Raw genomic sequence first — 25,191 nt, 5'->3', positions numbered from 1 at the left:
AAACTCTTACAACAAATTTCTTGCTCCTTCTCCTGAGATCCCATAGACCTTGCTCACATCAAGGGAGTTTTAGATACTTGTATTCTCTTGAATCTCCTGAAATCTGTTATGCTGTTGTTAATTTTAAAAGAGGGGCACCTTCTATTAGGAAGTGTTATGGTTATGCGCAGCTCCTACATCATTGAAGAAGCTGCTGCTCCATTGTTACTATTTTTCGATTAATGCATTTTTTACTTTCACCTGTTTGTCCTCCTCTCAAATTTTAAACCATATTTATTACTTGTCTCTCTCGAGGTGGAACAACTTATTGTCAACCATGAAGCTATTTCTGTTCCATAATTGCAATTTTTTGTATTATGAGCAACATTTTAGAGTAATATTTTGTAATAAAGCATTTTGCACTCTTACTTAGATGTCCATCCCTCCTTCACAATCTTAAACCCAATTTTCATTGTTTCTTGTGAGATTGAGTAGTCTGTTGATAATACAAATTATGTTATTAGGTTTTAATAATTATTTAAACTTCTTGAAATATGATGAATTATTGTGAACTTCAAAAAATTGGGCTATTGAGATAATATATGTCTCACCGTTCTCAGGTTGTTTATGCAAATGTTGCTCCATCAATGTGTTTATTCTTTTTTTCTTCTTTTTTTATGTGCAATGTATGAATGTTGTACTTTGCTTTTATGCTTTCTTAAAACCGAATAGAGTTTTTTCTGACTGGCTGACTGACTTACTACTCCTCATATTCTTCTTACTCCAGAGGAGTGGTAACATGGGTGGCCAGGGGAAAACATTTCTGTAAATCCCATTTCTGAACGAATAAAGAAGGCACATATAATTGAACCCTATGAATGCCATCCCAGACCCACACTTTCTCCCCAGCATGCAAGAAATGATAACTTCAGGGTTAGACTTCCCAATAATATGGGTAGCAAACCTCAGCAATGTTATATCTGGAGATTTAGATAGACCATCACCAAGATAGGTGAGACAGATAGACTGACAACACAACTCAAAGACTTACTATAAAGACTGGGCTTAGTGGGTGTACGAGGGAATGCCTCCCCTGAGATAAAGTAGTTTCATTGTAATCACCTCTATAATACATACAGAAGTATTGGTCATATAGATATATTTGCATTTTGAGAATAAGCTGAGGGCTGTTAATTTATATGCCTACTGCTTAGGCAGACTGCTGTTAGGCCACTCACCCTGTTGACTACTTTACACCTGGCAACGTATAAGACCTAAGATTCTACAAAGTGCCTAAAAGTATGCAATCTGACCTCCCACAAAGACAAACAACAAACCCTATCTGAATACTTTTACAAAACCTGGAAAATTGTCTAACCTAGGTCCCTAGAATTGGATAGAATGAAAGGAATGATTAGAGCTACACACATCTGGAAAGTATATGAAGTAAGCAAACAAAACAGGCCTATTTAGATAGGGTCGGATAAGGGGTGACTGTCCTGCAAAAAGAGGAGGTGAGCAGACAGAAATTGTCAAAACAACTTGAGTCCACAAAACAGGAATATAACCAACAATATTACAGATTGACAAATATTGCTTAACCTCGTGCAGGCAGAAATTATATAGAAAAGGCAATCGGTTAGTCAGGCTACTAGCATGGTTAGTAAGAAAAAAACGACAAGATAAGACACTACAAGATAAGGCAGTATAACAACATTACCTATAATCTGAAATAAACAAAACAGTCTATAAATACTTATAAAACCTATATAGGCAAAGCCACGTGACAGTTGAAAATTACTTGATGAACACAAATGTATCACTCCTAACGATATAACAGAAGACCATACTTGATGGGCAGCTAACTAGAGAGGAATATGAAGTCACACTAAAAGAAATAAAGAAGGGGAAATCCCTGGCCTTGGTGGCAGGTCTGCCAACAAGTGAGTGCAGTACTGCTACACAGGCTTTTAGAAGTCTGCAGGGAGGAACTTGAGAAAGTTACCCTCCCAGACATTATGGGAGACGCTACGAAGGAGGTAGTCCTGACGCTAGGAATAGACACTCAGGACTGTTGATCATATAGGTCACTTTCCCCGATCCAAGTTTATACCAAAATACTGAGTGACAGTTTAGCAAAATACATATTGTCAGTAAACTGAGACATGAAACACAATGATAAGTCCAAGTTCATTCGGAAACGAAACACAATCTATGAAGATTGGCACACACACAATACTTTCTGTAAGACATAAAGGGTAAATATGTAATAGCTGCCTTAACATAGAAAACACATTTGACACAATAGGTTCAGATTTTCTTTTGAGTGTTTTGGAAAAAATATAATTTTGGTCCATAACTAATGTAATTAATACGATTTTGTTATAATACACTCGCAACTTGAGTAAAACGGGTAAATACATACCACTCAGCTGGATGCTGTAGTGAAGCACCCCACAAGGATTGCCCCTATTACCATTGTTATTTGCTCTAGCAATGGAGCTATTAGCACAGATCTGCAGATTGCGGTATTCAAATAGGTGATACCAGGCATGTCATCTATCCATATCTGGACAACACTTTGATATTTTCAAGAAACCTAGCGGCTTCTGTAGCGAAAGCCTGCCAACTACTTTGAGAAATTCCATGTAGTCTCCAGTGCTTAATTTGTAAATAAAAAGGTGCCGGTGCCCAAAGCCTTCCTCTTAAACACGCGCCTACTGCAATTAAATGTGCGAACACAGAATACTGAGGCAGCGTAGTCCTGAAGCCATCTCGGGCCTCTTCAAGCCATATAAAGCCATTCCCTGCCCCTTCAGCTCACTCTTGCAGCTTTCGACCTACTCCTTTTGTGACGCTTTTTTGTTTTTCCCTTCATCCGTCTTTCCCACATGTGTCTTTTGCTCGCAGCAAATGCTTGAGGCAGAAGAATAAGCACCGGCCCTGAAAAATAGGTGCCAATACTCAGCACCTGAAACAACAAGCACAAATTAAGCACTGGTAGTCTCATATCTGTGCAGCAAAAGGAGAAAATTTAGATTATTCCCACTAGGACTATGGGCACAGAGTGCCTGTAATAGCTGTTCACATCTGGGACTAAAGTGATAAGGCACTGTCAATTTCTGTTATACAGTGGCAACTGCCACTGAACAGGGGTGGCGGGGGGGATTAAAAAGATAATTAAATTTAAAAAAAACACTTCCCTGATTCCTCCGGAGACAGGTTTGTCTCCTCTGTCCTTCTTGTCCAGGAAGCTCACAGGCTCCCAGACTCCCCTTAGCCAACCATGAAGCTGCTGTCACCAGCATGACAGCAACATTGTGATTGGTGTCAAGCAGCCTGCTTCTGTGCTCACAGTGGGAGTGAAGGCCTGTGCACGTTCTCCTCCCGGCTGTGCAATACACCTGGGAGGAGAAATGCAAAGTGCGCATCTGTGTACAGCCGTCCAAACATGGCTGGCCAAACACACATGTGCACTTTCGGTGCACAAACCAATCCTCCCTCAAGTCCCGTGCCGCGCTAACCTGGCTCAGCTGAAAAATATAATGAGACAAAATGATAATGACACTCTGTTAATATCATTTTATTTTTCCTTCTGCTAAAAGCAGTGGGGCGATGCTCCTCTGCCCTAGCATAGGAGCCGCTCCTGCTGTTATGTGCTACAATTGCAGGTTTCGCACGTAATACATGGGAGAGATTCCCCAGTAGCTCAGCACTTCCCTAACTGACATATGCTTCAAGCACTGATAGCTTTAACCTCGAGAGAATGACTCTTAACAACATTATAAAAGGCGATCAAAACTGAAGAAATTAAAGATGAGAGTAAAATGGTACAGAGACTGTGAAGTTCGCCTGAAATACAGACAATCAAAAAATACCCTAGAATGCACTTGTGGTGTATCTAGCAACTTATGGTTTAGATTAATACATATAAAATATTAACACAAAGTATACTTAACCTCATTGATCTGTGGCAAAATATACCACAAAGTAGATGCCCGAAATGTGCTGTTGAGATTGCTACCTTTTTACACATGACATGGACATGTCCTTCCAACCTCTGGACACATTTCGTGGACACACTAAAAAATGCAGTGGGAAATATGATATCTTTAGAACTAAAACAATGCATGAGAGGCCTACGCCAAAACCCACAGGGGAAACAAATGAATATAAGGGCTTAGGGATTCATTGGAAACAAAGAAGACCCAAAATACAGTGTGGATGATGGTCAAATGCAGGTGAATACATAATGAAACCTGTACATGCCGATTGAAAGGAAGAAGATTTAATAAGATGGAGACTATTAATAGACTTTATCAGCCAGTGCAGTAATGAATCTGAAGATATAAATGGCTTGAATGAGGATAAATAAAGGATCTCCTGCCGCCAAAAAGAGAGCTATAATAAGCATTGGAAAAAGGACAGACAATCATATTGCCAATAGCAGAAATAAGTAATGAGAATGAACATTACATAATGATTGGCTAAACTAACAAGATACACGTACTTCTCTTTCACTTCTCTTTAGCCTTACATTGAATTGAAACGAGCCACTGTGCATGCGACTTTTTATTATCAATATATGTGAAAATCTAAATACAGTTAAAAAAAAAATTCTCCTACTTGACGCACTCTCAAAAGAGAAGTGCCTGGCACAGGTGAAGATAAGAGGCTTTCCTGCTTTAAGCTCTAAATAATTCCTTTATTGTCTGCTTCATACCTGAAGAAAAGTGCCTACAGCCTTGGACTTAAACATTTAAAAACCTTAAAGTTCTCGGATTTAGTGGTACTAGACTATTGCCGTCCATAAAGGACATTAGGTTCCAATCTCTGCATGTCAGGGCCATTTCTTTTTTGTACAGAGAAAACTCCCGCTTTAGGAGTTTGTTTTCTCTGAACAAAATGTTTGCTGAGCAGGTGCTTAAAGCATGCTGCATGCTCAGCAAACCTTCCGTGTTGTAAATGGAGCTGCTGCCACCGCAACATCTTTTAAAGCACAGAGATCCCCACTATGCAGGTGGCTTTTTAAATAGAGCATGGACCTCTGGCAGGTTGGACCAGAAAACCACCTTCCAGGGTCTAAGTGAGGTCCTATGTAGGACTTTATAGGCATATAGGCATGTTTTCGGCACATAGATGTTATAGGAATGTATAATTACTTGATAAGCCAGATGAAGTAATAGAAAATCTTACAGTGCTGCGCTGGTTGGATGATAAGCTGATTACTGACGAATGCCAATGTGGCATTCAGTGCATGAACATTTATTTAGAAAAATCAAGGCATTTTCTTGAAAAAATAACTCTTTATTTATTTAAGGATATAAGAATTGCATTAGTTTCTGTAGATCAGTTCGTTTAGTATTTTTCTAGTCTGAATTGATCAGCCCGGGAATTGATCAATGGAACATATTAGCTTTCAAGTGGAACATTGTTACCATAGTAAAAGCCATTCAAAGTAATAAACTGCAGAAGAATTTCAAAAAGCTACAGGGAGAGAGAGAAAATGAGAGAGAGAGAGTGTGTGTTGGGCGGGGGGGGGGGGGGGAGAGATGACCAATAGGGAGAGTAAGAGAAGTAGTGAAAAAATGAAAGTAATGCGAGTGAGAAACAATGTAGCTGAATAAAAAATGGTAGTTAAAGGTAAATGATTAGCTCACAAGGTACTTAGTGGTGGTCTGCAAACTGTGGGGCATATTATGATTATTTGTGACTAGAGCTATCCCATTAGGCATGAACTGAAGAACGTATTTTTTGGTACTGCAAACAAATTGTGGTGTTATTTTCTTAGGACAAAAGACTGGAAGGATGCACAAGGAGCATTCATTTTAAAGTCAATCAGTCAAAACCTATTGCCACTGCTTCTTATGCAGGGCGGGGATGTCAGATTAGAAACATTTTTAAAGCCCCTGAGCGTTCATTTTTATGTGAATTCAATTGTAGGTCAGTTAACGCATTGAGCAAGTGTTGCAGTATGTATGAGGATTTAAGTAGTAGTACATGCATTGGGCAAGTGTTGTGGTATGTATGAGGATTTAAGTAGTAGTACATGGGAATTGTATCACACTTTTAAGCTAAATGTTCTGTATCTGATTTCGATCTCAGTTTATCATTAGCTGATATTTTTTTAAATAACAATGATTGATGTCACATCCATGTTTGGTACATGGTTGACTAAATAATACTCCAACCACGTTCCCATAGAATATATGTTTCAAGGAGACCCTTAGTCTAATGTTATTAACAAGTACCAAGGAAGTATCTGGTATTCCCCCTCTGGAGTGTCTCAACATTGTTTACAATTAGACATGTTAACAGCTACACCAGGGAATTGTTAATGGGGCTTGATGCAAAGTGCTCAGGTTGGGGGAGAAGGGGATTGTAAAGAAAGAGTTTGCAGGTTCGACATCAGGAAATGTCTGTTTATAGTCCAATTGCATGATCAAATTAGGCTAGTTGTGGAGTAAAGGAAAATAAATAAGTGCAACTCAGACACACACACACTGTTTCGCATGGTAATTCCCTTTTTTGAAGCCTCGTGATTCACTACATACTCAATACTTCCTGAATGGCTCTTGGCTAGAGGCTGCTTTCTGACACTGTGCCGAAAAACCTTTGAGTTGCAAGCCCAGGCCAGCTTTTTGTGTGTCCACATTTTTCAGGTTCCTTGTGTGATCAAAGTTTCATTCATATTCTTGGCAAGAACAATTACAAGTCTAATAGTTTTTTGCGAGTCCAGATTCAAGCCTAATATGAGCCACATATTTTCATCAACCACAGCAATAACAATGCAATGATGTCTCTAGAATGTGCTCTAAATAATCAAAAGAATGTGAATGCTATGAAACCAAGCATTTTCAATGCAACGGGTCTCGCATTTGTTTGAGTTAGAGCTGTTAGCCTTGTAAAGCAAAAAAACACACAGCGCGATTGTGCTATGTAAAATGCAGCGCAATCGCGCTGCGTGGAAAAGATAAAGTAGTCTGGACCCCAGGCTGAAAGCATCGAGCCTCGTATGTTTTTAGTACTTTACCAGTGCTGTGTAGGTGGGCTAAACACCGGAAAAGACATAACGTATGCATGCCTCTCACAAATGAAAGCAAGCGGATTTTAAAAGGCAAGCCCATGAACCAATGTAAGTGACAGACGTAGCATGGGTGTGGTTTGAAGCCCAAAGAGAGATTACAGAATGGACGAAGCTCTTTGCGCTTGCCCATAAAAAAACTATGGGGGTCATTTAGACCCCGGCGGGCGGCGGGAGCCGCCCGCCTGGAGGGAACCGCCATATGGCCGCTCCGCGGTCGAAAGACCGCGGAGGCCATTCTGGCTTTCCCGCTGGGCTGGCGGGCGACCGCCAGAAGGCCGCCCGCCAGCCCAGCGGGAAACCCCTTCCCACGAGGAAGCCGGCTCCGAATGGAGCCGGCGGAGTGGAAAGGTGCGACGGGTGCAGTTGCACCCGTCGCGAATTTCAGTGTCTGCTAAGCAGACACTGAAATTCTTTGTGGGGCCCTCAGGGGCCCCACGACACCCCATACCGCCATCCAGTTCCTGGCGGGCGAACCGCCAGGAACAGGATGGCGGTATGGGGTGTCGGAATCCCCATGGCGGCCCAGCAAGCTGCGCCGCCATGGAGGATTCCTGAGGGCATCGGAAAACCGGCAGGAGACCGCCGGTTTTCCTGTTCTGACCGCGGCCAAACCGCCGCGGTCAGAATGCCCTGCGGGGCACCGCCAGCCTGTTGGCGGTGCTCCCGCATCCCCGGCCCCGGCGGTCCTTGACCGCCGGGGTCGGAATGACCCCCTATATGTGGCACATAAGCACTAGTTGTTCATTGAGGTAATGCAAATTCACTGAAATTGCTTTCCTGGTCAGGATTCTTGAGCTTACAAGAGATAAAGAGGAAGGCATCCAAGTTTCTTCTAGTTGTTCTTGCTGTGGTGGAAGGGAGCCTGTGTTGGCGCTAAGCAGCACACTGTGCACCAGCTCTAGGAAACAGCAGTTATGCACCATATCTTTGCAGATATGGTGAATTTCAGCTCTCTCCCTTTCATGCAGCACAGCGCAGCAGCTCTGCTTGGTGCCATGTGTTGCGTGAAAAAACAGTAAATATCCCCTAGGATTCAAACAACTTCCACATCTTGGTCCATTAGCACCTGCATAGATTAACCTGCTTGCACCCAATATAGAGGATGCCCCAAGGGACTCCACTGTAATCCAAATTGAGTGAGGGAAATTATATTGATATGTTTATTCTGTATAAATGGGATAAATTTGAGCTACTATCAAAAAAATTATAAACTATACTTTTATTACATTTTAGTTGACGTGCACAAAGCACTGTTAGTCTGCTGTTAGTCATGTGCTGGCTGATCAAGCAGTGACGCATAAAATTCAGGAAGGACATTGTTAACTTTTTCTCACGCCTCTCTTTAAAAGATGCACAGAGAAGGGCAGTGCCAAATAATAATCATGCATATAAGTGTCACTCTCTATGTGCACTGTGAATTAAAATTGACACATAGTAACATGCCTGCAAACCTGAGCGGGAAGCCCTCATTCATGTTGCCAGTGGGATTACAGCGGAGCTGAAACTCTCCTGACTAACTTCAGAGACATAGAAGGGCTAAGACAATAAATGCAGTCTTTAGTCTACTTTGGAAGTCAAACGCAAGGGTGCATACAATCTTGCAAAACGTGTTTTGTTTCGGAAGGGGCAGATGAGTTAACTTTTCCAAACAGCACATTATACTATTATTTCTTTTGCTGTTTTTATTTTGTTGTTTTCTCAAATTACAAGATACACTGCCAACGTTTTTGTACCTACATTTTCATTTCCTTACTGATAATAATACTGTTTTTATCACTCTATCATATAATAGATGTCCACCCCTCACACACCTGGTAGGGCACATCATCTGCACTCCAGGACCTATCACAGGATCATCACTTTCATTGCACTTAACATGCAAATTGCACCTAAACTTAAGGCGAACAGACAAACACACACACTCTAATCAATGCACATCCTCCAGCGCATACACAGGCCTCTATCATCAAATACAGTCAATAGGTGCCAAACACTACAAATCTCACCAAGTAGTATCAGAATGTACATGTAGTTGATTGCAGTCTACCCCATCATCAGAATTCACATCCAGCACTTATCCTACAGAACAACCTTAATATACTAACCAGACCCTGAGGGGCATATTTATACTATGTTTGCACCGAATTAGCGTCATTTTTTTAAACTCTTAATTCGGTGCAAAACTAACTCCATATTTATACTTTGGTGCTAGACCCATCTAGCGCCAAATTTTTGGAGTTAAAGTCATTTTTTTGAAGCGGAGATGTACCTTGCCCTAATGAGATGCGAGGTAGGCGTTCCCATGCAAAAAATTACTCTATGGCCTGAACGCCATATTTAGGGGCATATTTATACTCTGGGGCATATTTATACTCTGGTTGCACTGAATTAACGTAATTCTTTTTACTCTAATTCGGTGCAAAACGAACTCCATATTTATACTTTGGTGCTAGACCCATCTAGCACCAAGGCCCTGATTTATACTTTTTTTGTGTCGCATTAACATCATTTTTTGTCACAAGAGTGGTGCAAATTTACAAAATATTGGCCCTTATTTATACTTTTTGGTGCAAAATTGCACTAACTCAGTTTTGCACCAAAACATTTAGCACCGGCTTGCACCAGTTCTGTGCACCAGCCGGGCACCATATTTATGGAATGGTGCAAAGGGTAGAGTAAACAAAAATTACTTTAGTTGGGTGGGGCTGGCGGTATAGAAGAAGGGGGTTTAGCACCAATAAATGACTTTAGGCAGGTTACCATCATTTTATGGTGCTAAACCTACCATGCCACATGACTCTTGCCTTAGAAAAGGCAGGAGTTATGCCCACCACCCCAATGGCCAGCACAGGGGACAAGGGTCTCCTGGGCATGGCCATTGCACCCTGTGCCATGTATGGGGGCCCATTTCAGGGCCCCCTATGACACTTTCAAAAATAAAATGCAATACTTACCTGTACTTACCTGGGATGGGGTCCCTCATCCTCCACAGTCCCTCTGGTGTGGTAGGGGGTGCCCCTGGGGCCAGAGGAGGGCATGGAAATAGGCCCACAGGTCCCCTAATGCCTGCCCTGACCCAGGCTTTAAAAAATGGGGCAAAGCAAGCTTTTTGCACAGTAACGCCTACCTTGCATCTCATTAAGGCATGGTAGGTTTCCACTTCCAAAAAAATACTTTAACACCGTAAATTTGGCGTTAGACGGGTCTAGCACCAAAGTATAAATATGGAGTTAGTTTTGCCCCGAATTAGAGTAAAAGAAAATGACGCTATTTTAGTGCATACAGAGTATAAATATGCCCCTTAGCGGCAAAAAATGACACTAATCTGGTTAGAGTCATTTATTTTGACTCTAACCTGCCTAACGTCATTTTTGTTTATGCTAGCCTACCCTTTGCACCGGCTTGCGCCATTCCATAAATATGGTGCCCAGCTGGTGCTAAACAATGGTGCAAGCCGTGCAAAACGTTTTGGTGCAAAACTGCGTTAGTGCAGTTTTGCCCCAAAAAGTATAAATAAGGCCCTGAAAGTCTACACATCCCACATAATCTTCTTGAAAGTAAATGGCACAACTACAATCAACAAGAGGTCATCACCACCACCAATAATATGTATTCCACAAATTCATATAATGTTCTGCAATAATCACTTGCAACAAAATCTACCTTGGATTACCAGTCACATAGCAAGTCACACTTGTTCTTACCAGACATTTGAAATACCGTATACAGTAGCCTACCTTGGCCTCAAATCCAGCAACATTGTATACCAAGCTAAATGAACCTGTCACTGAAATCCCTCACAGCAGCCCCTTGCTCCCCCATTGGTCAAACACAAACCATTACAGGGACCACTCATAAGAAATATGTTACACACTTTCTATCTTCACCCACAATAAGCATCATTCCTCTTTGAATGTTTGATTACATTCCCATCCATACCCAAGTTCTATTGTTTATATAACTCTGCCATAAAATAGTCCTAGTGGGATTCTTCAAATAAGAACCCTTTTTTATATTTGTTCACACACTTCCTAACATTACCCTCCAGTATGTTAGAACTACATCAACAAGTATTGCTTAGAGTCATAAAACACCTTAATACATACAAAAAAGGGTTCAACTAACAAACATGAACCAAATATCTGTATAACATAAAAATGAGGGAAGTCCAGACCTCACACCAAATTAACTCACCAAATTAGAAACGATGGTGCGATCCATTTAAATTCCACAAATTCCATAGCCACAGAACTAAAATGTACAGTTATCAACAAAGTCACGTACTAGGATGACTCCTGTACACATACACATTGAAACACATCTGTTAGACTTTTTCATCCTTGGCGTGGTCTCCCTTAACTTTTTTGCCTCTGTTCCCCAAGTTGTTGATGTGTGCTGGACTCTGTTTTTGCTGTTTTTGTTACTCTGGGCACTTTACCACTGCTAACCAGTGCAAGTGCTCCTATACAAAATGTGTATGTAATTGGTTGATCCACGATTGGCATATTTGATTTACTAGTAAGTCCCTTGTAAAGTGCACTGGTTGTGCCACCCACCTAAGTAGCTCTGTAATAATGTATCAGACCTGCCACAGCAGTGTCTGTGTGTGCAGTTTTAAACTGTAAATTCTAAACCTTCCCTTTTCTTACATGTACGGCACCCCTAAGTTAGGCCCTAGGTAGGCCCAAGGGCAGGGTGCAGTGTATGGTTAAGGTAGGACATATAGTAATGTGTTTTATATGTCCTGACAGTGAAATTCTGCTAAATTTGTTTTTCACTGTTGAAAGGCCTATCCCTCTCATAGGGGCCTCCCTTTAAATATGATTAAAGTGTAGATTCCCTTTGGGAGCAGATAGATATGTGGAGTTTGGGGTCTCTGAGCTCACAATTTAAAAATACATCTTTTAGTAAAGTTGATTTTAAGATTGTGTGTTTGAAAATGCCACTTTTGGAAAGTGAGCATTTTCTTGCTTAAACCATTTCTGTGACTCTGCCTGTTTGTGGATTCCCTGTCTCGGTCAGTTTGACATTTGGGCTGGTTGCACCTCTCATGAGACAGTGACACAAAGGGAGATGGGGTGTAGTCTGCACTCCCTGATGAGCCATCTGTGCTAGGAGGGAGGGAAGGAGTGGTCACTCACACCTGAAAGGGCTGTGCCTGCCCTCACACAATGCAGTCTCCAACCCCCTGCTGCGTGTCTGGGGCCTGGCCTGGGCAAGCCAGGACTTCACAAACAAGAGAGGCTTTCCTTTCAAGTAGGCTTACTTCAAAGGGCAAAATGGGCATAAGAAGGGCACCCAAAACCACAGACTTTAGAACACTTCTGGAAACCAAAAGGAACTTCTGTCTGGAGAAGAGCTGAAGAGCTGAGGAAGAAGAGCTGCCCTGCCTCTGACTATGCTTTGTGGAGCTATCCTACACTTGCTACTTCTGACTGTTCTAGAGGACAAAGACTGGACTTTGTGTTGCCTTCCTTCTTGTGAAGATCTCCAAGGGCTTGATTTAGAGCTTTCCTCCGGTTGTTTGAAGTCTCAAAGACTTCTGTCTGCCGGCACCTAGCACCTCTGGAGAGACTCCTACTCTGCCAAGTGGTGCCCATCCAGTTCCTGGGGCCCTGAGAAGAGAGGCTGGCAGCCCAAGAGTGAGAAATCCACTCACAGACCGCCGTCTGGGGAAAAGATCGACGCAACTCCTATCTGCGGCTGAAAAATCAATGCGCCGCCGCCTTCGCGGCTGAAAATCGACGCTCGCCTGAAACGCGACCGGAAGATCGATGCCTGCAGCTGGAGAAACGACGCTCAGCCTTGCTGATGGAGACCAGTGAGATCACAACCTGCGCTGCGTGGTTTTATCACCATCGTGCGGCTGAATTTCTGATGCAAACACCGCTGGGCATGCAAAAACGACACAAGGCCTGCACGGACCTGAGAGTGCTGACCGGATCGAGGCATCACTCTCCTGCAGAGAGAAGAAACGACGCACGTCAACCCGACTAAAGGCAAAATGACGCAAGGTCTCGCTTGTGAGTGAAATTGACGCATCGCAAGCCCTTTTTGACGCGCACTCGCACTTGCAGGGTTATTTTTGATGCACCCAAGGTACATCTTCACACTAACAGCATTAGCGTTGTGTTTAAAATTACATGAGGACTCTTTTTGCTTTTAATTGATAACTTGACTTGTGTATTGTGGATTTTTGTTGTTTTGGTCTTGTTTTGTTTAGATAAATATTTTCTATTTTTTTAAACCTGTGTTGTGTCATTTTGTAGTGTTTTCAATAAGTTAGTGTGTGTTTTGGTACAAATACTTTACTCCTAGCACTCTGAAGATAAGCCTACTGCTCGAGCCAAGCTACCAAGGTTAGCTGAGAGTGATTCTCTTTTACAGTGACTAAAGTGAAGGTCCTTGCTTGGACAGGGGATAACCTGGCTGCCAACCGAAGAACCCATTTCTAACAACATCTCAACCCAATTAAATGCGCTTTGTTTCAACTACAAGTTTTGCGATATACAACTTTACCCTACATTATACTACTTCATTCATTTACAAAATACTATGAATCCAAGATTCTCAATATCATAAACTGTGTCTCTACACTTTAATAGTTGACTTTAGTCCTACTATAGTGCCCATCTCCATATCCCATACAGCTCCCCACCACCCTCACCAAAATGCACAGTTCATCATGAAACACATATACCTTTATTCACTCTCTTCTTAGGAAGGCGGTCTCTTTCACACATTTAAAATACTACAGCTGACATTATGTATTTTGCGACTTTGTGGGCATTTTTGCAGGAAGTAGGGTGATGTCCTCTGTGGTAATTGCGAAGTGCTGATGGATGTTCCATTACACTGCTGGGAGCACACTTAAAGAATGCTATCTCAACTGCTACTCACTGAAATATGCGGAAGAAGCTCCTCTAGCCTTTGAGATATTTCCTAAGGGGTTCTCTGAAAGTCTCACAGTCTTTGACTGCAGGTGCACTCCACAGTTCTCAAAGGTACTCCACAGTTCTTTGTGCCATGCCCCAAGGAGTCAGATCTCCTATAGAGGTCAATCTGGAAGCAACTCCAAGGCTGCACAGTAAATAAAACAGTTCTTATTACCTCTTAAAGGGTCCCCAGGTGGGATCCAACTGTAGCGCAGCAATTGGGTAATATCTATATTATACCCCTCCAGGCAGTTCACTTTCCTCAATAACTCATAGCATAATCCAATGCACACCTACAGAAAAGTAATTTCTTTCGTTTTCATGGGGAACACAACCTTGTAAATTTAGCATTTCTGAACGTGCACTTGGTAAGACCAAAATATGTAGGCACTTCAAACACTAAAATTATTTTGCTAATTGTGCCACTGTTCAGGTAATTCAAGCAAATTGTGTAATACCAATGTTTTTAGACACTGCAACCTGTGTCCAACTGTACCACTTTTACAATCAAACAATTTTTATAGTATATATTTTTAAACTCCACTTCAGAAATTACTCCTATTCCAGACACATTCTGTCGGAAAGTGGTTTATTAGTAAGGAGAGGTGTATACCTAACTTTTGCAAGAACACCGCAATCACAATTAAGGTCCAGTCAAGGTCTCAATAAATTAACCCTTGCTTAAACCTTGGTAATTTGGGCCACAAGCAGTCAAGCTTAACTTAGGACAGGTGTGTACAGCATTTAATATCAAGAAAACAGCAGATAAGTAAAACACAGCACACACTAAAAATCCAATACCAATTAATAAACATAGGAACCATTTTTATATTCAAAATGACAAAAATCCAATGTAGGGAACCAAAGATATGAATTTTTAAAGAATAAATTAAAAAAATAGATTTTTTAGTGCCTGAAACTGAAAAGCATCAACCGCAGCTATCTGGTCTCACCAGACAGGGTCAAAGTTAAAGTTTGAGGCCTACTGCGATGGAGCCTGTGTCGGATACGCTGAGCAGTAGGCCTCAGTCAAAATTTTACCTTTGCACTTTTTTGGTTCTATTTTCCTTGTCGTCCTTGGCAGGCCGTGTTGTGAGTCATCGGCAGCAGCTTGGTTCGGCACGAGGTCTCAGTGAGGTCCTGCAGGCCTTACTTCACGCCATTGACAGGCAGAACTCTGGAGCTTTCAGTGGGGTGAACCTGAATTCCAGGCCGAGTCGCGGTTCGATGTGGCCGACTTGACTCTTGTTGGCGGGTTGGTCCACTTATGGAGCTTTTTCACAAAATGTACCCAAATGTCTCCAAACTTCTGGTTTTTCTTCCAGAAGGTCTTTTGGGGGCCTTGATATGTCTACTACACCAACCAAGGTCACAGAAGCTCTGAGTTGCTCCTTGGAGAGCTGGAACTACAATTCCCACAATGCACCTGGTCAAATCCTTCTAAGTCCACTGGCACTGGTCAGCTGGGCTCTCCTTGAAGGAGTTGATGCAGGGGACTTTTGGTAGCTCCTTTGTACCTGTTACTTACAGGGAGTCCACACCTAAATCTTGAAAGCAAGGCAAATGCCTCTTATGGTGAAGCCCAGTGTGTGCAGTAGGTGCAGTACTTGGGGTGCAGTCCTCTCTTGGGGCAGACAAGGGTTTCAGCAGGGCAGTCCTTCTTCTTCTGATTTCTTTCAGCAGGGATCTGAAGGACCTATCAGCTCTCCCATGTTTGTCCAGGTTTCTGGGTTGGCAAGCAGGGGGGCACACCTGACCAATGGGGTACAGGGTGCCACCCTCTGTGATTACCACATCCTTAGAAGTGTGGTGCATTTTTGTACCCGAAAGCACTGTTTCTCAAAAATCCAAGATGGGGAAAATCTCTCTGGGATGTTTAGGTCTGGCTAAGCCCGCCCACAGGTGTGTCTAACTTTTTCCTACACTCCCTTCCAGCCCCTCTAATTAGAAAGGCTCCCATCCGGCTGGGGTGCAGGAGGTGGGGGTGGGCCTGGTTCCTGTCCTTCTCTCTTTGAAGACTAGTTTGTCCCCTTCCTGTCCTGGCATCTGCTGCTGCAGACCTCTTCCCACCAGAGGGCCCCTTTGTCCCAGCCCATGCCACTTCACACCTCATCAGAGCAGCTCAGCCTGTCAAAGGCTAACCAATCAGAAGAGGCTGCTACAGGGCTGATTGTAGTTCTAAAACTATTTTTCTGAAATAATTATAATAAATCCTGCCTTTCCAACCTTGGCAAGTTGTTGGATTTATTTTAACTATTATTTTGACACTTTGAATCACTGTTCTACAATGTTCCCGTGAAACGTTAGAGATTGTTAAAGCTAGCAGTGCTACAATCGGGAAAACGAAACTGGCAGTTTTTCCCTCACCAGGGCATATAAAACATATTTTATAATGTCCCTGCTTATAATTACAATGCACTCTGCCCTTGGGGCACCTAAGGCACACCTTAGGGTGACAAGGCAGGGCTGACTTTAAAATGACAGCAGACACCACAGCAGTGCACCCGTAAGTGCCTTGACTGCACGGGGTCCCAAAACCCACATGCCCTATCAGATACCAGGTAGGTTGTCCGAGCCAATTGTAATTATACCTAATTACCATTTTAAACAGAGCACTGGTCCTGGACTTGTTTAGCAGAGCCAAGGGCATAGTCAGAGTCAGTAACCACCAGTATCCGTCAAAAAATGAAAGTGATCAGGGCAAAAAAAGATGACTTTCTCACACAATCCAAAAAACTGATATTTCACTCTAAGTAATTGATATGAAATCAGCTGTACATGGCCGTAAAACATTTGTAAAAGTTTCTGTTCCTCACCAAGATCCTTGGCAATTGCGCCAAAGCATGATTGAGAAGTGATCTTGATACTTTTGATCTGTTTACCCACATCGACTGTAAAATACATTATTATGTACAGGTCGAACAAACAAATATTGACCTAGTACACAATGTATAGTCAAACACTCTCTTTCCTCATCTACCTACTGGATTTAACACACTGAATGACTTACTTCTATTCCAGTGCTTACATTCTGCAGGTGTTTACAAGAAGGGGGCACTGCACTGCCAATCATTATATTTTTGAATCAGGGCAATTTTTCACCATCATATTTTGACCCAGAGGAACAGAGAGAAAGGCAGAAAAGGAAGGAGGAAGAAAAAGAACCTTTAAGAATGTCATAAATAGGAATTGAAGGGTAGCGGAAGAACAAAGCATGAGGTAGAATTAAAACTATGCGGCATTGGTGTTTGCCAAGCATCCTGTTCAACAGTGTTAATGATGTGAAAATCTTTGGAACTCTGCACTATTTTTTTTTTTTTTTTTTTTTTTTTTACAAATTGGCCACTTAGAGGATCACATTAGTGTCTAGCATTCCATGTCGCAGGAAATATAAAAAATTGAGCCCTTTACATGTATGCTGCTGATAAGAGGTTCCAGCATTGTTTCTAGACTGGCCACCACTTCAGATCTGAATTTTACGACTCAACCTTTCAGGTATCCACTAATAGTCAGATTGCATGGCTTCAATCCATCAACAAGCAGAATTCTACCATGGAGATGCATATATCCAACATCAGGTAAACAATATTCCCATCTCTGAATCTAGGTTCAACTCAAATCTGTCTTGACTCAAAGGAAGTAAGTAAGTAGGTAAGTAAATATTTATTGATTACTTAAAACCTTTACGATATATTCTAAAAACCCTTTACAATCATTAAAATATGTGCGAATTACCACACAAATCACAGAACTTCAAGATTAGATCATGTTTAAAAGCACTCAAAATTAACATCTGTGCTTGATTTTTGACAGCACATGCATTTTTGACAATATCATTATTGAGTTTATAGAAACATCTACAGAACATACATTCTACCCTACAAGGCCCTATGGGTCAGAGAGATGTTCATAAACATGCATACGATGACAAATAACACTCATCACTGTTTTCCACCACATTATCAATGCACTACAGAGAAAGAAGCTCTAAAGCCACACAAGTGGACAGGTCTAGACTGCCAATGTGATGAAAAAAAAATGAATACAAATACAAGAAAAATAAACAATTAATTCAGTGAGATTAACTAGAATCAACATTACATCTATAAAATGAGAATATATTCCCGGCTATTGTGAGGGAGCGTCCGTACTAGACTCCGAGCCAGAGCAATCTAAACTCATCCTTAAACGGTGTGTCACAATTAAATCTAACCAGAGTGTTTAATGAGAACATTCGGATATTAAAGAAGGATACACATTGACCTTCTCCTGATATCATCTATATTTGAGAGTGTTATTTCTGAGCCCTCAGTCCGGCCCCTTGATCTTTGTTTTTTGACATGTGATGGATTAGCCACTGTCCTGGGTTATCCGGGATCGGTGACTGGGATTGTGGGTTCAGCATCTCGGAGTTCCCTTTGAGTTGGAGAATGGTCTATGCCTCTTCAAGATTGTATGATGTGCAATTTTTATTATTGAATAAGTACAGGATCCTGAGGGGGAATCCCCAACAACAGGCAAAATGTTCCTCTGGTAAAAAGTCCGTCAACAATTTAAATAATTTGCACTTCGCTAGTGTTTATATCACAGTGGTGTCATAGAAGATTAGTAGTCATCACCTTCATGGTGATTTTTTTCTTAAGTATGCAGAGCTTGAAAAGTCTCATGTTTTTATTTATAAAGGATTCTCAAAGACATTAGGAGGAAGCTTTCTCATCCTTTGAAATTCTGAGTAGACTCCAGGGGTGCGATCCAGCTCGATTTCCCTATCATCAGCACTTATTCCTCCTATGCGCAGGTTCTTTCTGTAGCTTCGATTTACTCCATCACCAATTTTGCTGATCAATGTTTGTTGCAAACATGTCAAGACTGCAACTGTATCGAAGAGCGCATCTTGTTTATGATCTCACTCAATCACTGTGCCCTCTAGATGAGCCATACGATCCCCTAATTTTTGCAAATGGTGATTAAGATAGTTTATAGATTTATTGATGTCTTGATGCAGTGCAGTCATTTCCTTGTAGAATTCTTGCATGAGGTCATGAAAGTCACTTTTTGTAAGCGGAGTTGTCATTTCCAGATCCACAGCTGTCTCATTTGGCCTGGCCACACCTTACAGGAGTCAGCTTGTCATGTTTTTGGGCTAGTAAAGCCAAAGAGGAAGTGGAAATAGCAAGGTCAGTACCCACAGCAGGCTGAGGACTCCAGTCAGAGAGCCCACGGTACAATAGTACCCTTGTAATGATAAGAAAGCGGGACGGCCTGGGGCACAAAGCTAGTTACAAGAGATGGAATCCACCTGGCATTAAACTCGGTATCTCTGATGCTTGGCTATAACTTGCAGTGTCAGCACAGTACAGAAAAACACTCTGAGTTCACACATCAGTTCTTTGGTTGTGCCCCAAAAAAGATAGTTCCACTGAAAAAAAAACGCTACATTCGGATTGCAGTCAGCCCATTTCAGTTTTAATTGGGCCCTGGGAGACTCATCAAAGACCATGTGAGCTAAGCAAATCTCAAAGCACATGAAAGGAGGCCAGTGCAGCACCCGGTGACACAGACATGTACCAGGCCAAACAAGGCTATCCGGTCCTACCAAAACAAGGGCCGCACCACACATGTAACGGCTCAGAGCAGCCAAAATAAGAGGTTTCTAGAATGGGCGAGCACACTTGGGTGCACCGACTATTGGGACGTGTCTGTGGTTTGTTCTGTATCTTCAGGCTCTGTTTTCACACACTCCACTCACGTTTTGAGCACTACTGAACACTGCTCTGGTGCACCTTTAGGTGCCTCAGGGGCCATCTTAACTGAGGAGCCAACGCGCCATCTGAGAACTTCTCAAGAATTCTAATTTAAATCTGCAGACTGCATCAGTCATAACAATTATCCTTGTACTTCATGAGGCGTGCCTACATCTGATTTAGGTGAAGTCTGTAAATTCCTTTTGAGGACTAATCGCCATATTGCTTGGCTAGAAGTAAAAAGCTCACAAGAGAAGCATTTGCTCAGGTCACCACCCTGGCCATACCCTGACAGCACATTTTCTTTCTGGGATCAGCTGAGTTACTGTGACAGCTTTTTTCAGCAAAGACATTTTCAGCCCCATCGCCTACACACAGGAACCACACGATGTGAAAGGCTTCTAGAAATTACACAAAACACACCCAATTAGTCCCCACCACTGTCTGTAAAGTGTCAGTCACAGGAGTTTCACTCCACTAGCTCACAGCGAACCGGTGTGCATACCGCCAGCAATCACACACCATTACTGAAAACAATGGCTGCATTCATTCTACACTTGATGACTTTTTCAGTAGAGCACCACTCTCCACAGGGGTGGTCAGAGATTTGCCCTTACAGTCTGTAACTGTTCACCTTCTTTACGTCACTACTAAAGACCAAGCCTCCAGGTGAAACAGGAGATTACATCTTTTGCACAATCACTATCATAAAGGCAAGGTATCTTTCAGCTGGGACTCGGCAGTACCTGGAAGCTGAAGCACTGGGTGTGTGATGCATATAATGGTGTTTTACTTCCTTGTAGTACACTGAGGCTTTCACCACCTGGGTAATTAAAAGAAAGTGGTACTACATTTTAGTGTCAAACAAACATTGGCTTAGTATGCAATGTGTAGGTAAACAATCTTTCGTCATTTACCTATTGAATTTGACACACCGGATGATTTATTTCTACTTTAGTGCCTAATTTCTGCATTTGGTTGCAGGAAGGTGGCACTGCGACTCATTTTATTTTTGTTTCAGGGCATTGTTTTCACAATTATATTTTGACCTAGAGGAACAGAGAGAATGGCAGGAAAAGAAGGGGGAAGAAATAGAACCTTTAAGAATGTCATAAAGAGGAATTGAAGGGTAGTGGAAGAAAGAAGCGTGAGGTGGAATTAAAACTATGCAGCCTTGGTGTTTGCCAAGCCTTGCAAAGTGTCAATAGATTTTAAAGATGGAGTTCTGACAGGCTGAAATGCCGAATTATGAAATGTTAAGTCCCCTTTCTGATATATTGTAACATCCAATGTATCCCACTATCTCTTTCTAACATCTTCTCCATATAGTCACTTAATTGCTGACATACCAACCCACGCACTCAAGCAGCAATTAGATAGATCACATCTGCTAAGATCTCTGCAGAAGTCTGTATGACATTTGTTTTACTGAAATATGATCCAGGATGGAATGCACATATTCAAGTTCTGGGATGAGAGGAGTTTAATTTGAATGAAAACGATATCTCAGCACCTAGCGTAGAAGCTAGAGGACAGGCCAATTCTTCTTGGAGAGGATCAATGACAATCTACAGAGCAACAATAGTTCTATTCATTTTTTGCAGCCACCTATCTATGTATAGACCAGATTGTCAGTGTTGTGCGACACTTTCCATAATACAAAAATATTATGGGGAACATAAGGTTGTGCATAAATCGCAAAAGTGCTTTACCTTTTTACCTTTTCCTGTCACACACAGCAGGGCTTCTAGTGCCTTCCATAGAATAGAATGTGGAGATCCTCAACTGGCCCGTTCAAATAGGGTAGGTTCCCTCATTTATATTACAATGTTTCCAGTACAAGCATGGACATCATGAGTAGCCCTGACTCCCGTGGTATGGTGTGGAAATGGTACCTTATTTTAAAATAGTATTTGTCAAGAACAGAGTTATTAATTTGGGGGGGTACCCCTATCAACTTAAAAAAAATCCACTCTACTTAGGTCAAAACTGAATTCTGTGAGAATCTGTGATCAACTGTAGATAGCTATGGCACAAGCAGCAGGCATTCCCCAGAGAAGTGTGTGTTACATTCAAGCAGTACCAACAATTTTAAAGTCAGGAAAACATACCCCATTTAGAAATGTAAAGGATAAATGAATAGTCATAAGACACTAAGGCCCATATTTATACTTTTTTAGCGCCGCATTTGCGCCACTTTTTAACGCAAAAGCGGGGCAAACTTTCAAAATCCAATTGTACTTTGTAAGTTTGCGCCGCTTTTGCGTTGAAAAGCGGCGCAAATGCGGCGCTAAAAAAGTATAAATATGGGCCTAAGATTTTTTAATTGGTTAGGAGAAACCAGAGTTATTAATTTTTAAAATATTTAAGGCAAAAATTGGCAAGACAAAATAAAGCACCAATCAAAAGTCATTATTTACAGTTCACCAGGACCTAGATGCAATTTCCGCTGAATTTCGGTAGAGCAGAGGTTGGAAACATCAAACTTGTCTTCCCAGGCAAAGTTATTGCCTTCCAATTTAGGGTCTGATTTATTATTTGGCAGATGGCCCGTCATTCTGCCAAATTTTTAAATGACCACCAAGCAGGTAGTCTTATATAATGCATTGGAAGAAACTCCTGTCATGGCGATTCATGACAATGCATTTCACTATTTGGTGTAGGGCTGTTCCTTGCACCGGTTTTCAGTTTTTATTTTTAAAAACAATTTTTTTTAAATAAAAAATGTAATGCAAGTACCATTAGCATTTTACTCTCGCTCAATGCTGTGGCCATGCCGGATAGTTAAAATATGCCTACATGTCTGCTCATCCTGATTAGGTGGGCGGACACACAGCCATTTCTCCGATGACTCTTACTCTGTCGGACCATCAGAATCATTTGGCTATAGCGGTGACTGAGTAGACCCCGCTGTAGCGAAACCTATAGCCCACCCTCCTTTAAATTGAGCTGGCGGACCATTATGGCAGAGGTAAGGATACTCCTTCTCCATTGTTGTTTTATTAGTCACTCTACTCAATTTTTTGACCTTCCAGTTAATGAGGTTTCACTTATAAATACAAATAGAATTATCTTATTATCTTGAGTGCCCTGCCCCAACATCTTTATCACCCTTGATAAGGGTATCTCTGTGACAGTGAAAAGAAATTTCTCAAATTGAAAATTCACATTGATAATATAAAAAGAAATCTCTATGAAATATTCCCAGTTCAAGGATTTTATATTGTCTGTCAAATAACCACTTTCATCTTGTTGTCAGTTACATAAAGCTTTGCCCCTTGAAGGTAACCAGTGATCTGAGAGTTTAGTGCCGGCTGACATTTCCGTTATGTATTGAGTGGAATTTTATATCCCATGTTCATACTCTATGTTACATGAACTACATTGTAAATATGTTTGTCAAATTTTTATGGAGCTAGAATGTGTATAATTATAGAAGCAGTAAGATTGAGCTTTTTTCAGCTTCTTTTAATAGGAGTATTAGAAGATTGCTGAAGTATTTATCGTAAGCTATTTAAAAAAATCAAAGAGAAAACTTAATTCACTTATCCTAGCGCATTAGACAGTTTCTAATATGTTCGGCTTTAAATATGTGTGGATGCTAAAAGTACATACAAACTGCGACCCATTACTGGTAATTTACTGACTTGTTAAAAGTGTGATTTGCAGTTATCCCCTACTCACGCATTACGAGTGGGGCAATACATCTGATATTCAAATAATTCAAACTATTGTGAATGCTTCGAAATTGTACTAGAAATTAGATTGGTGCCTGGACTAATGTTTTTTTTTTTTTCGTAATGGAGAATGAGCATGCAACCCTAAGTGAAGAATTTCATACTAGGTGTCTGTGAAATGGATGTGGTGACTTATATATTTTATCGTATTATTTTATATCATTTTACCAAAACAAATACATTTTTACTTACTACTGTACCTTTTATGATGGCCTTCTCTGAATCTTTTCCTAGACACATTGTACACCAACAGTAAAAGTGAAGATATCTTGCTAAATGTATCACATGCCTAAATCTATGAGTTTGCATGCATACTTTACAAAAATGGCAGGTCAGCATATTTCTAGTAAGTATTTCCGTGGAACATCCTCTACAAGTAGGTTTACATTACCGAAGGAGTCTATACAATCTTTTAGAAAACATGTCCACACATATGCCAATTGGCTAAGATATCTGATCCCAGCGTTATTCACCCTATGGCGCTGAGAATTTATATGGTAAGTACTCTGCCGTCTTGAATAACGATGGATGATTTTGCACTTAAATACATTAGAGCTAGCCATGTAAATCAGTTCACTTTCTAAAGAAAAAACGTTCTGAGAGGCGCAGTCATAAAGCACATGATGCACATAAACTTAGTAATTGTATGATCGAGGAGGCGTCAACTTCTCTGCATACAGTCTGGAAAATAATGTTTTTTGCATTACAATTAAAGCATGTACTAAAACATAAAAGACTCGTGCGTTTTTCACTGAATACAATGTAAGGTACAAGAGCACCACCTAAACCATTTTATTAAAACGTTAGCTTAGTTTGAAGCATTAAAAAAACAGTCCTTTTTCTGTTTTTGTTTTTTTGTAGGAACTCTATAGAAAGGACTGCAATCTAGCTTCTCAGCTGCTTCAGAGCAGCAAAGCATACCACAGTGCCCATAAACTTTCTGAGGTAATGTTAACAAATGTACTGTAATACTATTTAAATTTTGTGGATCAATGACAGGCCTGGTAGAGCAATGGAGGTGGATTGGGTTGGGGAACACGGATAGGTTACTGCGCATGCTTTGACAAAATGAGCTAGTATGTGATCTCCTCAAGCGTTGACCTGCTAAGCCTCAAGATGGAGTCTCTTTGGCAGAAGAGGAGTAGAAACATCACAAATAAGCAACTACAGACTACCATACAGATATGTTAAATTCCTCCAGTACAACCAAGCGCGACTGCTAGCCTTGATGCGCTTCATTATTGGATTGAGCTAGGCAATACAAAGATGTATGCAATTCTCCATTTTTTTTAGGTCTTGCTGTCTACAATTCGCAAATAGGCCTATGTTTCACATGGTCAATGCACCACCTTTCACGTTGACTCCCCTTTGGCTAGCATCCATGGTGTAAGTCAGAGCCTCGCCATATATGACAATGTTGCATAATGCATTAAAACCGTATCACATCTTGATTATTAGGTGCATGCTACACTAATTGAACTGATTTGCCAGTGATTTTAAGACAGACACCATGTGTTGACCAACAAGACATGAATAAACTACATCTACAGTGTTAGATGTCATGGAGAAAGATAATTTCTCATGGCTATACATCAATTGTTCTTCTTTTTATCCGCTAGATTTCAAGCCTCCAGAAGAGAAGGTTCTCCAAAATGTCTATGTGTTTTCATTTGCTAGCATCACTGGGACTTGAGAAGTCAGCCCTTTGC

At 41.3% G+C, this 25,191-nt stretch overlaps 1 protein-coding gene across 4 annotated transcripts in view; it reads left to right on the top strand.

Annotated features, from left to right (window-relative positions):
- The window catches only part of BEGAIN (brain enriched guanylate kinase associated), a 1,046,953-nt gene that overhangs the window by 1,008,632 nt on the left and 13,130 nt on the right, over positions 1-25,191 (top strand). For 2 of the 4 annotated variants that reach the window (XM_069208336.1, XM_069208338.1), the window contains one exon: positions 24,344-24,427. The exons of the other annotated variants lie outside the window; for them this stretch is intronic. In XM_069208336.1, coding sequence (XP_069064437.1) covers positions 24,344-24,427 — 84 coding nt within the window. The remainder of the gene's footprint in view (positions 1-24,343; positions 24,428-25,191) is intronic. 4 annotated transcript variants of the gene reach the window in all.

Source organism: Pleurodeles waltl, chromosome 9 (genome assembly GCF_031143425.1).
Source record: "Pleurodeles waltl isolate 20211129_DDA chromosome 9, aPleWal1.hap1.20221129, whole genome shotgun sequence".
NCBI lineage: Eukaryota > Metazoa > Chordata > Amphibia > Caudata > Salamandridae > Pleurodeles > Pleurodeles waltl.
The sequence above is the reverse complement of the archived record's forward strand: the minus strand, read 5'-3'. Positions and strand labels throughout refer to the sequence as shown.